General features: G+C 37.0%; 1 protein-coding gene across 2 annotated transcripts in view; it reads right to left on the bottom strand.

Annotated features, from left to right (window-relative positions):
- Positions 1-16,037, bottom strand: part of LOC106871048 (hemicentin-1) — a 354,534-nt gene that overhangs the window by 275,624 nt on the left and 62,873 nt on the right. For both annotated transcript variants that reach the window (XM_052965571.2, XM_014917317.3), the window contains exon 2: positions 10,878-11,107. In XM_052965571.2, coding sequence (XP_052821531.2) covers positions 10,878-11,107 — 230 coding nt within the window. The remainder of the gene's footprint in view (positions 1-10,877; positions 11,108-16,037) is intronic.

Genomic DNA, 16,037 nt, shown 5'->3' with positions numbered 1-16,037 from the left:
TAATTAATTCTGTATATAAAAACATATTTCCATCTTGCTGTAAATAACTTTTAAGGTCAAACTCTAAGCTAACATGTGCATTTTCTTTAACTTAGGGTTTGTATCTTAAAAATTACTTTACAGCAAGACTAAATATGTTTTCATATATAGAATTAATGAGCTTGAAGAATTGGCAGTTAAGTATGTTGCATGAATGTTGGGTGGGGAAGGGAAAGTAAATAGGACAGCTGTTCCTAAGATGAAGAACTGCTTGTTGTGTCTGGTGTAAGGTTTATGAAGACAAACTTTATGGTAAGATTCTGACAGTAAATGTAGACTATGTGAAAGGTGGCCTGCGGAAGGATTACAAGGATGCAGAGCAATAAGCAAGGAGTAATAATTTCTGATGGAGACAAGTCACTACTGTTGCAAAGCCACTTCAGTCAGTTCTTGAACAAATCTATAGCTGGAAGTAAGTTGAATATTTAAAGAACGACATACAGATTTGGGTGGTCAGCTTAATTTGTTACTTGCTTTGACACTACTGCCTGGTCCATGGATACTTTTAGCAGAGTTTCCTCCATTACAAGCCTTCAGGTCAGTTCTTTGATCTAAGGATGACTTCTGCTCATCAATTACAGAGAACTTTAAGAGCAACAAAAATATGAAGTTATTCTTAAATATAGATGCAGGCATAGCTTTGTGGTTAAGAAACTTGTTTTACAACCTCATAGTTTTGGATTCTGCTCCACTGCATGGTACCTTGGGTATTTGTCTTCTGTTATACACCTGGGCTGACCAATGCCTTATGAGTGAATTTGGAAGGCGGAAACTGAGTGGAATCCCATCATATGCATACATCTGTGTCTGTGTGTGTTTGTTTGTTCCTTCACCACCTGACAACCAGTATTGATGTTTATGTCCCCATAAGTTAGCAGTTTAGCAAAAGAGACCAATGAAATAATTTCAGACTTAAAAAAAAAATACTTGGGCTGATTTGTTTCACTAAGCACTTGGTGTCCCAGCATGGCCACAGTACAATGACTGAAACAAAGAAAAAAATAGGTGACAATATTCCATAATGGAGTTTCTGGTTTTGCAGGATGGAATGTGACACTCTGAGCATGTTCTATCGAATTGGATAATTAGCATGTGTAATTATATCCATGGAAATAAATGATCATTACAATATTAATTAGTAAAGTAAGCCTGTCAAATGAATCAATCTTTCTACTTATGTGTCTTTTTTTTAAGTGTAGCACTTATTCTGTCAGTTTCTTTTGCCAAACTGCTAAATTATGGGATATGTTAATGTTGATGATGTGAAGTAGTAAAAGGAAACTATTGTCAGTCATCATCATTGTCGTCATCATCGTTGTCATCATCATCATCATCATTATATCAACGTCATCATCATCGTCATCGTCATCACTATCATCATCATGATCATCATTGGCAACATCATTGTCGTTGTCATCATCATCCTCGTCATCATCATCATCATCATCATCATCATTATCATTATCATCATTATCATCTTCATCATCATGATCATCATCGTCATCATCATTATCATCATCATCATCGTCATTGTTGTCATCATCATCATTAATATCATTTTATGTCTGGTTATAGCCAATGAAGAAGTTTCAGATTCCAACAATTTTAATAGAAGATTCTTTCAGAGGATTGCAACCATTTTCAAATTACCATGATTGTCTAAAGATATGAGCCATTTGTGAATCATCACTGAAAATGAATTACCTTTAGATCTGAAATTTTTCAGAACTTAAATTATTGCTAGATAACAAAAGGTAGAATTTCCAGGTAAATTAATGATAGTTTGGAAAAGGTAGAACTCCCAGGTAAATAGATGATTGATAAGAAAAGGTAGAATTTCCAAGTAAATTGGCAGTAGATAAGAACAGGTGGAATTCCAAGATGATACCTTTTAATGATTATGTATATCTCCTTTGATTTCTTGGAGATGAGTTGAATAGCTGATGCCAATAGAATAACAATATCATCATCATCTCCACTATCATTCTCCACCTCTTCCTATCTCCTCTCCTCCTCCCTCTTCTCTCCCCACTTTCTCCTCCTTATCATCATCATTTTTATGTCTGCTTTCCATTCTGGCATGGGTGAGACAATTAGATGGGATCCAATGAATCATGGGATCACACTTGGTTCCAGTATCCTAATTTTAGCTTGGTTTCTACAGTTGAATGCCCATCCGAATGTCATCCACTTTACAGAGTGTATTGGATATATTTTCCATGGCACCAGCACTAGTGAGGTTGCCTAATAATTTGCAAGATTAAAGAGTTCCCTTGCATGAGAGAGAGAACAGAAGATAGAATGCTTGTTTTATGTGAAATACTGAGAGGCTAATGTATGAAGGGATGAGCAGGGACTAGTTTGTTGTGGAGGGCATTCATGGGTGGTAGGGGGAGATAATGTGGTGCCACAAAGAGAGGTAAATGTGATGGTGATGAGGTACCAGAACATTCTCTCAAGATGGCATTTCAGTTAAGAGCACAGTATTCTAGTTGAAGAGTTTGTGAACCAGCAGAAAATAGAGGCATTGTTTTTGACCCTTGCCAATGTGAACAAGTAAGTTTGCATTTAATATACTTGGACTAGTCCATGTGCAATCAATGGGCAGTTACCAGGGGACTTGTTAAAGTAAACATATCTTTCTTTTTATCTTTTACTTGTTTCACTCATTGAACTGTGGCCATGCCGGGGCACCACCTCGCAAAGTTTTAGTCAGATGAATCAACTCTAGAACTTATTTTTTTAAAGTCTGGTGCTTATTTCATCAGTCTCTTTTGCTGAACCACTAAGTCACAGGGAGGTAAACACACCAATACCCGTTGTCATGTAGAGGTGGTGGATAAACACAGATACAAAGACATACAGAGACACATGCGTGCACGCACACGCACACACGCACACACACACACACACACTCACACACACACACACACACACACACACACACCAGGTTTCTTTCAATTTCAGTCTACCAGATCCACTCATAAGGCTTTGGTCAGCTTATGGCTATAATAGAAGACACTTGCCCAAGGTGTCACGTAAAGGGACTGAACCAGAACCAAGTGGTTGGAAAGCAAACTTCTTACCATACAGCTATGCCTGCATCTATAAGAAAATGATACGTTTTTTTTTCTTTTCTATAAAGGAGGTCAGACTCTTTCTACGAGTATTTTTCCAGTGACCAAGTCTTCTTTTCAGTACTGTCTAGCGGAATTATTCTCCTAGTACCAACTACAACCAAGATATCAAGGAGTGGAATCATATTTTTGTCTAGTTATTTATTCAGTTCTGTCTATCTGATATCTGCAACGTTACAAAAATATCCATGGAGAGTGTATGTAAGCAGGAGAATCAGCAGGGATGGGTAAGGTAACCAAAGTGCAAGGGGAGAGTGACAGATAGATAGAAGCATAGATAAATGGTCAAATATATGTTGAAAGTTAATGTAGTGAGAGGTGAATAAGTGTAGGGGTAAATGTTATGTATAAGTCTGACATATGGTTGCATGTTTCTGTGCTTTTTGAACAGATGTATTTTGAGGGGCGGGCATGGCTTTGAGAAGCTTTTTTTGCAACCACAAAGTTTCGGGTTCAGCCCCACAGCACAGTATCTTGGGTCTTGATCAAGTCACTAGTGTAGCTAGTGGTAGAGGATGGTAGGGGTAGTCTGCCCTGGGCAGCACTTTTAAAGAGGTACCACTTTTGGGTCTGCTGTAGGCAATATATGTTTTTTGTGGGATCCAGGGGTGGCAAATGGAAGGGTTGCCCTGCATGGCACACACTCTCGCTATGCTAGTGGATCAAGCATCTCTTACTATAAACCCCAGACTGACCAATGCCTTGTATTTTTTGTGGGATCCAGGGGTGGAAAATGGAAGGGCTGCCCTGGGCAGCACACTCTAGCTACGCTAGTGGATCAAGTGTCTCTTACTATAACACCAGACTGACCAATGTCTTGTGCTTTTTGTGGGGTCTGGGGGTGGAAAATGGAAGCCCCCCCACCTCCCTGGGCAGCACACACTCTAGCTATGCTAGTGGATCAAAAGTCTCTTACTATAACCCCAGACTGACCAATGCCTTGTGAGTGAATTTACAAGACAGAAACTATGTGGATGCCCATTGTGTGTGTGTGTGTGCGTACGTGTGCATGTGTGTTTGTGGTTGTGTTTATCGCCATCACCCACTCCACTACTTGACCATCGTTGTTGGTTTGTTTATGTCCCTTGTCCCTGAAAATTAGTGGCTCAGCATAAGAGAATGATAGAACAAGTACCAGACTTAAAATTAACTACTGATGTCAATTTGTTTGACTAAACCTTGAAGGCAGTGCCCCAGAGTGGCCCCAGATCAATGACAGAAACAAGTAAAAGGTAAAAGATAAAAGATTGACAGACAGAAGCTAAGAAGCTTTGCATTATTGGTTTTGATAGAAAAAGTAAGGGTTCAGATCACTAGCCTAGCTAGTGTCTGTGTTGCCTGGGGCGGCCCTTTTGCTTGCCACCCCCCGGACCCCACAAAAAACACATATTGTCTACAGCAGACCCAAAAGTGGTGCCCCTTTAAAAGAGCCACCCGGGACGGACTGCCCCTACCGGCCCTAGCTACGTTAGTGGCTTAGATGGGATTACCAAAGACACAGGCAAATCTGATGAACTTATTCTAATCAAATACAATTTTAACATGAATTTTCTTTTAGGTTTTACTTTACCTTTTTTTTTTACCTTATGTCTTCAATATAGGTTGAATATAATGTTGAGAGTGTTGTGTAATATGTTAATGGGTGTTATAAATGAAAGAAGCGGATGTTCTCTAATATGTTTTATGAAGCAGTGGATTTGTTTATTGAGACTGCTATTTCATTTTATTTTTAATGAGAAACTGTGCTGGGTATGCTGTGGTAACAGATATTTATACATAGCATTATCTTCTTATTCTGGAGTAATTGGCCAACTATCAGCTATTTTTATTCTCAAATGATGTGTGAGTATTTTTGATGAGTGGATAACAAAAGAAGAATGTCAAATGGGTTTTTTTTTCTTTTGGTTTACTTTCACTATTTTCTTTTCCTCCTATTTCCTATTGTGGTTAGCCAGGTTTCTTCCCTAAAAATTTCATCTAATATGTGTAATGATTTAGTAGTTGAGTGAAATTGTTGTAAGCAAGTGTTGAGCAGTGAAAAATGTGATAAATGAGATAGCTATATTGAGAATACCTTTTTAAATATCTTTGGAGGTTGAATTTCGTAGCATCTTTGAAGGAGTCGATAACAATGTAAAGAATTTCTTGGTATTCAATTGCTTTGATAGAAATAATTGAAAATCTTATTTAGTACCTTTATTCTATGGGGCTCTAGGGAGTGTGAGGAATTTCTTTTTCTTTTTGTTAAAGGAATCTTTTATGTTTTATGTGTTTCAATCATTTGACTGCGGCCATGCTGGGGCACTGCCTTGAAAAAGTTTAGTCGGACAATTTGACCCAAGGACTTATTTATTTTTTTAAGCCTAGTACTTTTTCTATTGGTTTCTCTTGGCAAACTGCTAGGTAACAAGGATGTAAATATACCAGCACCAGTTGTCAATTGGTGGTGGCGGACAAACAGACACAAATACACACACACACACACACACACACACACATGACAGGCTTCTTTCAGTTTCCATCTACTAAATCCATTCACAAGGCTTTTGTCGGTCCAAAGCTATAGTAGAAGATACTTGCCCAAGGTGCCACACAGTGGGACTATATATGTGTGTGTGTGTGTGTGTGTGTGTGTGTGTGTGTGTGTGTGTGTGTGTGTGTGTGTGTGTGTGTATACACTCACACACATACATATGATGACGATGGTTGTCCACTTGTGACTGAGGAAGACCATTAAGAACAATGTGCTCAGACAAAATTTTCCTTTACATTTATAGCTCCACCAGTAACAAATGAGCCCAGCTCTTGATAGATATACACGTCCACCAATATTCTTTTCTACTCTTGGCACAAGGCCCGAAATTTTGGGGGAGCAAGCCAGTTGATTAGATTGAGCCCAGTACACAACTGGTATTTAGTTTATCAATCTTGAAAGGATGAAAGGCAAAGTCGAGCTCGGCAGAATTTGAACTCAGAATGTAAAGTTGCATATATACATATATACTTTAGATAAACTTTTGGAAAGTTTTACAGATTTTTACAGTTCTAGTGATGGCTTGGATTGGTAGACTCTGAATTAGCTTTCTCCTTTCTGGTTTTGAGAGACCTAATTTCTCAATATTGATATTTAGGCAGTGTGTTACATATACCTGTGTGCCAATAATTACAGATATAAACCTGAGAATACATAAATAAAACAAAACATGCAAATCTGAACATGCACTGACTCCAAATACTGCAGATATACATACATGCAAAAATACCCCATTGATGTTGTTAAAATTCCACTGAAGGAGCCCTGAAGCTAGGTTAGAAACTGACACATTTTTTATTGGCAAGAAATCTTGAAATAAAACTGAATAATGACATTGCTGTTGGCACTCCATCGGTTACGACGTTGAGGGTTCCAGTTGATCCAATCAATGGAACAGCCTGCTCATGAAATTAACGTGCAAGTGGCTGAGCACTCCATAGACACGTGTACCCTTAATGTAGTTCTTGGGGAGATTCAGAGTGACACAGAGTGTGACAAGACTGGCCCTTTGAAATACAGGTACAACAGAAACAGGAAGAAAGAGTGAGAGAAAGTTGTGGTGAAAGAGTACAGCAGGGTTTGCCACCATCCCCTGCCGGAGCCTCATGGAGCTTTAGGTGTTTTCGCTCAATAAACACTCACAATGCCCGGTCTGGGAATCGAAACCACGATCCTATGACCCTGAGTCCGCTGCCCTAACCACTGGGCCATTGCGCCTCCATATGACATTACATACATACATACATATTTATATCAGATGTTTGCTTCCCAAACACATGACTTCAGGTTTAGTCAGTCCCACTGCATGGCACCTTGGGCAAGAGTCAGGCCAACCAAAGCTTTGTGAGTGGATTTCATAAACGAGAACTGAAAGAAGCGTGTCGTGTGTGTGTATGCATGTGCCCATGAGTGTGTGTGTGCATGCATGTGTGTTTGCACATGTGCACATTTTTCATGTGTGTGTATGTGTGTTTGTATGTGTATGTGTGTGCACATGTGTACACATATGTGCGTGTGTGTTTGTGTCTGCATTCATCCCCCTCCATTGCTTGATGTGTTAGTGTTTACACCCCCATAACTTAGCAGTTTAGCAAAAGAGACTGATAGAATAAGTCCCAGGCTTTAAAAAAAATAAATACTGGGGTTGATGCATTTGACTGAAATTTTTCAAGGCAGTGCCCCAACATGGCCTTAGTCTAATGACTGAAACAAGTAAAAGATTAAAGATAATATATATATATATACATATATATATATATATATATATATATATATATATATATATATATATATATATTATCTTTAGGACAAAATCACCAAGTATCATATATATATATATATATATATATATATGATACTTGGTGATTTTGTCCTAATTCTGTGGTTTAGGAAAATTATTAAGGAGTCTTCAAAAGCGAGAGAATTAATGATATGGAGAAATATAACTATAACGATGTTCTACCTGAGAGCTCCAAGTGAATTATATATACATCAAGAGGATTGATTAACGAGGAATACAGATATTATAAGTTGAATGCTAAGTCAACAAAATTAGGAAGTCAGTTATGGATGTTAAGGAAGCTTTTTAAGTAACACAGTGCAAAAAGAAATAAAGGGAAAACAAGGTAAATTTCGTTTTTGTATTTGTTTTGCAAGATTCTTGATGTGAAATCATGTGTTGAAACAGATGTTGTTATATCTTGGGAGGATCATTTTTGCCAATATAAACACCTTGCTGGTTAGGACTTAGACAAACAAAACTCATTGATTGATTGATTGGTCTAATGATAAATCCAGCAAATAATTAGTTAATTGGTTTATTAACTAGTTGGTTAATTGTAATGCTTTCTTTATTTACTATTAAGTACTCACAAAAACATTGGGGACAGTACAGTACAAAATAATGCAGGGTTACATAAATAGAAATATGTAAACAGTAAAAATGAAAATTCCCCAAAAGAGGGAGATTTCATAGGGCTGCTCATGGAAATCCCACAAAACCACAACCACCCTGACCACAAAGAACTCCTTTAATGGGCAAGCTGAGTTGTTTGCTTTTTTGAAGTGTCCACACCAGTAAGAAACCACAGCTATTTCTACTGGTGGTGGTGGGGGTGGTTTTGGTGATGGACAAGAAAAAGAAGCAATGAGTAATGAAATGACAAAAAAAAGGGACTACTTTAGGTAATTTAATGAAATTAGTATTAAAATGGCATTGTAAGAATAAAAGAAGAGACAAACAGAATATCCATCATAATAGGACAATTAAGAAATGAAGTTTAAAAATTAATTGCAACAAAGACAGAGTATTTCAACAGAAATATGGTAACAAAAGGGTTACTATGAATCTATATGCAATATTTGCATCCACAGACATTAAAAAGTTGACTCAGTGTAGTCAACAAGAACAATGGACATGATATCTGTTGAATCATTACTTAATGTTAAATTTTTCCAATTCTATGAAAGTTAGTGAGTCCTTCCAGGTCAATGAAATCAGCAATAGTTATAATCTGCAACACTAATTTGTAACATGTTCAGGATGCAACCAAGAAGAAATATGTATTTTTCTACTTAATGAAGTGGAATTTGACATAAGCTACTTACAATATATACATTAAACAAGTAAAAATAATAAAATAATCTTAGTATAAAAATAAACAAAACTCATTTATTAACCTAAGCTTTGAATTGATATAATTTCACAAAAAAAAAATTGCACTAACACAAAAAATTTGATGTAGGAAGTTAAGTTTAGTGTTATACTTCTTTTTTCTCACCACCAACTGAGAAAATATATTGAAATCTTCACTTTGTGTCTTTCTTGGAACAACTGTTACCTCTTTTACAAGAATATTGTAAGTATAAAAAACAATAACAAGTAAACATAGGCACAGGAGTGGCTGTGTGGTAAGTAGCTTGCTTACCAACCGCATGGTTCCGGGTTCATTCCCACTGCGTCACACTTTGGGCAAGTGTCTTCTACTATAGCCTCGGGCCGACCAAAAGCCTTGCGAGTTGATTTGGTAGACGGAAAGTGAAAGAAGCCCATTGTATATATGTATATATATATATATATATATATATATATATATATATGTATGTGTGTATATTTGTTTGTGTGTCTGTGTTTGTCTCCCCAACATCGCTTGACAACCGATGGAGGTGTGTTTACGTCCCCATAACTTAGTGGTTCAGCAAAAGAGACAGATAGAATAAGTACTAGGCTTACAAGGAATAAGTCCTGGGGTCGATTTGCTCAACTGAAGGTGGTGCTCCAGTATGGCCACAGTCAAATGACTGAAACAAGTAAAAAAGTAAAAGAGTAAAAGAGTAAAGAGATATAGAATTGCTGTTCTCAAGTCGGTGTATTAGCACTTCTCAGATCTATGGTGCTAGCTATTAAAAATAAAAGTTATGTAACCCTTAATAAGTTATTGGTTTGTAATTGAAGGCTTCACTTTCATGCAATGTTTTGAGGGTAATCAGTTGACACCCCCACCCCCACTCCAAGTCATTAACTACAGCCAAAAGATGTTGGTGTGAGAATTTAAGTGGAGGTGAATGCAGCTCAATTGCGAATTTAACTTTTGTTTCAGATTTTGACTTTCTGGGAGCTTGTCACTACACTTTCATGTGTGTTCATTATTGCAAGTTCTATAATTCAGTGGATTATGTAACACGTTGAGGACAAATTGTAGGTGTTGTTTGAAGAGATCATCCTTCCTGAAACTACAATTATATGAAGAGTTGATCTCATCATCAACATCATCAGTCATCATCCTCATCAACATTGTTCATCATTATCTGTCATCACCTTCATCATCTGTCATCATCATCATCATCATCATTGTTCTTTAATACTTTTTTAATGCTGGCATGGGTTGAATGAGAACTTAAAGGTGTATTCTACTGCTGACACTAACCTTTACATTATTTTCAAGCAAGATACATTATTCCATTGGTGTTCACACATCAAACTGCATAACTGATAGACATATTGCTTACGCAGGACAAAGAAAAAAATACATCACTGCTGCCCAAATGGTGTCAATGCAGAGACAAATGGACACACTCCCCACTCTCTCTCTCTCTCTCTCTCTCTCTCACACACACACATACACACACACACACATGCACACAACCGGCCTGCAAATACTTTCTGTTTATCAAATTCCACTCATAAAGTGTTGGGCAACTTCAGGCTACAGGGTGTCACACAATGAAATCGAGCATGAAACCACATGGTTGCAAAGTGAAAAATTTTAACCATGCAGTCAGGTCTGTATCAACATTGCAGCTAAGGAAACAGTTGCAGTATTGTAGCATAGTACAGCTACTGCTACTGCCACTGCTGTTAACAGAGGTGAAATGTTCCAACATCACAATACTTGTTTACAGCTACAAATGAGTTAGTTTCACAAGCACAATACAGTGCTGGGGACAGGGTTTGAACTACCAACCAACCAACCAACTAACCCACCAAGCTGTAAGACAGACACAGTCTTACAGCCTATCTTCCGACAGTTGTAGAACCTTAGTTCTAAGGACAGAGATGAAAGCACTAAATTCTTTTTGAGATATAAGAGGAATATAACATGTTTGTATGTAGTTTAGATTTAGGCAAACAATGCAAGATTAGTAAGAGAATGTATTTTATTATTTACCTGACTTTGCTTGTTTTGTATGAGGGATAATACTTCTTGTGTGAGTTCATAATCCTTAGATGTGGCATCAGTGAAGACATAAATATAAGAGTGTGGTAGAGATTCTTCTAAAGCTCTTTTTATTGCACCGATACTCATCTCTGGACAATCACCTCCTCCTTGTGGATAGAGATTGCGCAGTTCTTCTTGGAATTTATCAGGATCTGTGGTTTTTACAACAGGTCCAACAACTACAAGATAAAAAAAAAATAATAAATGTTTCTATAATTTGCATAAATTTTTATGATTTTTTTTTTCAAGAAAAACAACATCAATTCCAACAGCAATAATTTAAAAGTATTTCTCACGATATTATGTCATGTTAAATATAGCAATACAACCCCTAGAATCACTGTCCATGAGTCCAATCAACCGCTCTCTACTCTTCTCAGAAAACTACAATCTGTTTTGAACAGCACACTGTGCCATCATGATAGCCTGCAGATATACAAACCATGACTATATACATGCATATACCAACCAACATAATGTATCCAAATCAAAATAAAATATATGTATATTCCAGAATGGCAACAACATACGAGGGCTATTCATTTTGATGACTTCTTGCATTCTGTTTTAATTTTACATGTTGTTCTATTTAGAACAATGACAGTAGCCAGCTATCATTGACAGAAGCCAACCAAGATGCTGGCTTATCATCTTAGAGCCATCTGTCATTTAGGCCTTCTCAACATGATCTTTCTCAGGGTACTGCTACCCTCTGGTACTGATGAAGGAAATGTCTGCATGTGTGGACATCTGATTGTACTTGTATTTACCAAAGAAATCATATTATTATTTCAATTATTATTATTGATATTGCACATATAAAGTGTATAACAATTTAGGTTTGATAGGTTGAATCAGGATGTGAAGTCAACAGATGCAATATTCCTAATGAGACATTTGCAAAAGAAGTTCTTAGCCATCATCAAACAACTTTCTATTTTGCATTTAGTACTAGTTAAGAACCAAAGTACTAGTTAAGAACAAAATGTACAAAATCTCAGCACCATTCAGTGATAATGAACAGGAACTCAATGCTGAGTAATAATGGATAGATAAGAGATTTTACATGGTTTCTGGTTAGATGGCATGGAACAGTCTTTAGTTGTATTAAGAAGTTAAGAGTAATTACTGTACAAGAAATAGTAGGTAGTTTCTCTTTACTGGGTAGTGTAATTAGTAATGAAAAATGTGGCAAAGGGGTGGATGAAATTCAAGAAGTTACAACCTCTGCATGTAACAAAAACCAGACAGGGGTGCCTCTTTATGGCCTTTCAATTTGCTCTGGTAGTGAGAAAGACCACACAACAAACCCTAGCAACATTAGAAGAGAGTATGCATCAAATAATGCAGAGTCCTAGAAACATAACATCAAAGAAAAGGACAGCATTGTAATAGCTGGAATGCTTTTGATTACAGATCTGCTGGATTAGTGTTGACTAGGGGCTAACCAATAACAGAGTATTTTCTTCTTCTGTATATCATCACCCTCATTATGGCTCTCGCTTTCATCATTATCTTACTTATCCTTTATTAATATTAAATATACAAAAATCATCTCATTTCTTCTTAACTCGTATATTTTTATGATTCAAATTTCAACACTACTTCAAGTATTGTTTTATTATAAATTTACTCTCATTTCATCTGTTACTTGCCTTCACTTGTCTTTTGCATTTATAACAAAATGCCATTTTCTAGAAGGGTTTTCTGAATAAATACTGGTGATTACATCTTTTTTATTGTTGCGTAAAGTAATATTCAATTGCATATTGTTTATTGTTACATCGTATGCTGTATCATAATTATATATTGCATCAGAGAGATCTGAAGCAGACTTGGAGTAGAGGGCGTATGTCATTGATGAGGTAAATGGCGAAAAAAGGGCAGTAATAAACTGATTGATTGAACAGCCAAATGATTAATCAAACAATCAATAAGTTAATTGGTTTGACCATTAAGCAAATGAAAAATAAATAATAAAACAGTGAAATAGAACCAGTACATGCTTTAATTATTGGTTTAATGATCTTCCTGAGAAGATCAGCAGACTTTCAAAGCAAATACAAAAACGAAATGTATCATAATTTATCACCATAGCTTGGACAGTTTGACAGAAGCTGGCAAGTTGGATGGTTGCACCAAGCTCCAGAGTCGTCTGCTTTGGCATGGTTTCTATGGCTGGATGCCCTTCCTAACACCAACCACTTTACAGAGTGTACTGGGTGCTTTTATGTGGCACCAGCATGGGTACTTTTTACATGTCACAATTATTTTAAAATAAATACCCCAATAAATTCAACTGACTGTTCAGGTACAGGAAATATTGGTGGAATCTTTCTTCGATTCACAATCCTTAGCCACTCATAACACTTCTATGCAACCTTCTTTAAATTATGGCTGAGTTCTAATATCATTATTAATATATTTTCCTCTTATATTCTTGTTTCGTTTTACATAACTCTTCTAACATTTACTTTTCATTGTTTCAGTTTAGCAAATTCATCTTTCATTTTATTTATTTTTTTTATATTCATTTATTGTTATTCTTATTTTCAGTAAGGCATTTACTCCTGTACATAGTCTGCAACCCATAACAGTTTCTTTCGTTCTGTTTCTTTCTTTCAAGTCTGTTAAATTTTTCCACAACTTTTACAAAGATATTAACAACTAATTGTAGTAGTGTTCCAGCCTTAAACCTAGTTTATGATTAGAAATAGGCTGTCTGTTAAGATCAAGCTAGTTGTCCTCAACTCTGTTCTTTTCATTTCATACTGTGTAAAAGATAGCTTTTAGAAAAATTTCTAATAAGATAGCATTTAAGAAAGATTTCTTTTGGCTTTCGCACATTTCTTCAGCTATTTTTTACCATGAGTCTGTTGTTGGCATCAGGAGCAAGTCATGTGTTGTAGAGGTGATTATTTTAGTCTGAAGATTATCAGAAAACAAAAGAAATTTGGATGCTGACAGCATCTGACAGCTGCAACTTTCAACACTCTTACATTTCTTTCCAAACCTAGACTAAGACTAAACCCAAATCAGTACTAGTTATGTCATAATATATATATATATATATATATATATATATCTGAGGAACAATTATATTCGTTAAATTGGAGTAAAATACTGGAGAGATAATGCCTACACAATTTCAATTTTGCTTTGTTTTAAGTTATTTAGGCATGGCTTGGCACAGACATGGCTTCATCATCATCGTTTAACGTCCGCTTTCCATGCTAGCATGGGTTGGACGATTTGACTGAGGACTGGTGAAACCGGATGGCAACACCAGGCTCCAGTCTGATTTGGCAGAGTTTCTACAGCTGGATGCCCTTCCTAACGCCAACCACTCAGAGAGTGTAGTGGGTGCTTTTACGTGTCACCCGCACGAAAACGGCCACGCTCGAAATGGTGTCTTTTATGTGCCACCCGCACAAGCCAGTCCAGGGGCACTGGCAACGATCTCGCTCGAAAATCCTACAGGAGCCAGTCAGGCGGTACTGGCAACGGCCACGCTCAAAATGGTGCATCTCATGTGCCACCCGCACAAGAACCAGTCCAGGGGCACTGGCAACGATCTTACTTGGCTTGCCGGGTCTTCTCACGCACAGCCCATTTCCAAAGGTCTCGGTCCGTAGTCATCGCCTCGGTGAGGCCCAATGTACGAAGGTCTTGCCTCACCACCTCAGCCCAGGTCTTCCTGGGCCTACCTCTTCCACGGGTTCCCTCAACTGTTAGGGTGTGGCACTTTTTCACGCAGCTATCCTCCTCCATTCTCACCACATGTCCATACCAGCGCAATCGTCTCTCTTGCACGCCACAACTGATGCTTCTAATGTTCAGCTTTTCTCTCAAGATACTTACACTCTGACGGGTATTCACATTGACATTACACATCCAACGGAGCATACTGGCTTCATTCCTTGCGAGCTTACGTATGTCCTCAGCAGTTACAGCCCATGTTTCACTGCCATGTAGCATGGTTGTTCGTACGCATGCGTCAAATTTGTTTCATAAATATAATGGTTTTGAGTTCATTCTCAAAGTGTGGCACCTTGTATATAGCCTTCTGCTATAAACTTGGACTGACCAATGCCTTATGAGTGAAATGTGGTAGGCAGAAACTGTATAGAAGCCTGTCATATGTATGTATGTGTGTGTGTATGTGTACATGTATATATGCATGTACGTATTCATGCATGCATGTATGTGTGTAAATATTTGTCTCTGTATGCATGTATGCATAGAAACTGAGATAATAATGGGCCATAACATTGATAGTAAGAGAGTGCAATGGAAGTCAGTAATGAGTAACCTGGAAAAAGAGAGGAAGTGATTTGCAGTACAGAAAGTTGATGGTGGAAAGTATTGAATATGAAGATATTTAATGGAATCCTTCAATACTCAGGCATTGCAATGGGTGAGAGAGCTAAAGAAAGAGGGTTGAATATAACCATATTCAGTGCCATTTCTTATCTAAACTGTTATTTAAATATTTCATATATAAGAGAAAAAATTTTGTTTCTTCTTTGTTTTCAAATTAGACATTGAGAAAAATGATCAAGTTAATTATATATTCAAATATGAAAAATCATGTATATTTTACAGTTTCACTGTTGTTGGTCAAACACTTTACATAAATTCTCGAAAGACTGAAAGTTATGCAAATATTTAGTTATACCTACATACCTAAAGATTTACTTATAATCCATGAGAGCGGAAAAAAAAAAAAAACGGAGACGAATAGACTGGGCAGCCCATTTGATAAGTGCCCAAGATTGGGCTTTTCCCCAATTCTCCTGTACAAAACTAATTTGAAAAATTGTCTGAAATGGATCTATAATACTGTAATTAAAAATCAAAGTTTCTTTCCGAGTCATGTAGACTCATAAGGAGCCATTTGCAGTTTCATGGCGTATATATTCCCCACCTGAATGGGACGCCAGTCTGTTGCAGGATTACTCATTTTTACCAGCTGAGGGGATGAGAGAAATGCGAAATGAAGTGTTTTGCTCAAGAACACAATGTGTTGCCTGGTCCAGGAATCGTAATTATAATCTTATGATCATGAATCCAACACCTTAACCACTAAGCCATGTGCCTCCAATATAA

Source organism: Octopus bimaculoides, chromosome 2 (assembly GCF_046866305.1).
Source record: "Octopus bimaculoides isolate indiv1 chromosome 2, ASM4686630v1, whole genome shotgun sequence".
NCBI lineage: Eukaryota > Metazoa > Mollusca > Cephalopoda > Octopoda > Octopodidae > Octopus > Octopus bimaculoides.
The sequence above is the reverse complement of the archived record's forward strand: the minus strand, read 5'-3'. Positions and strand labels throughout refer to the sequence as shown.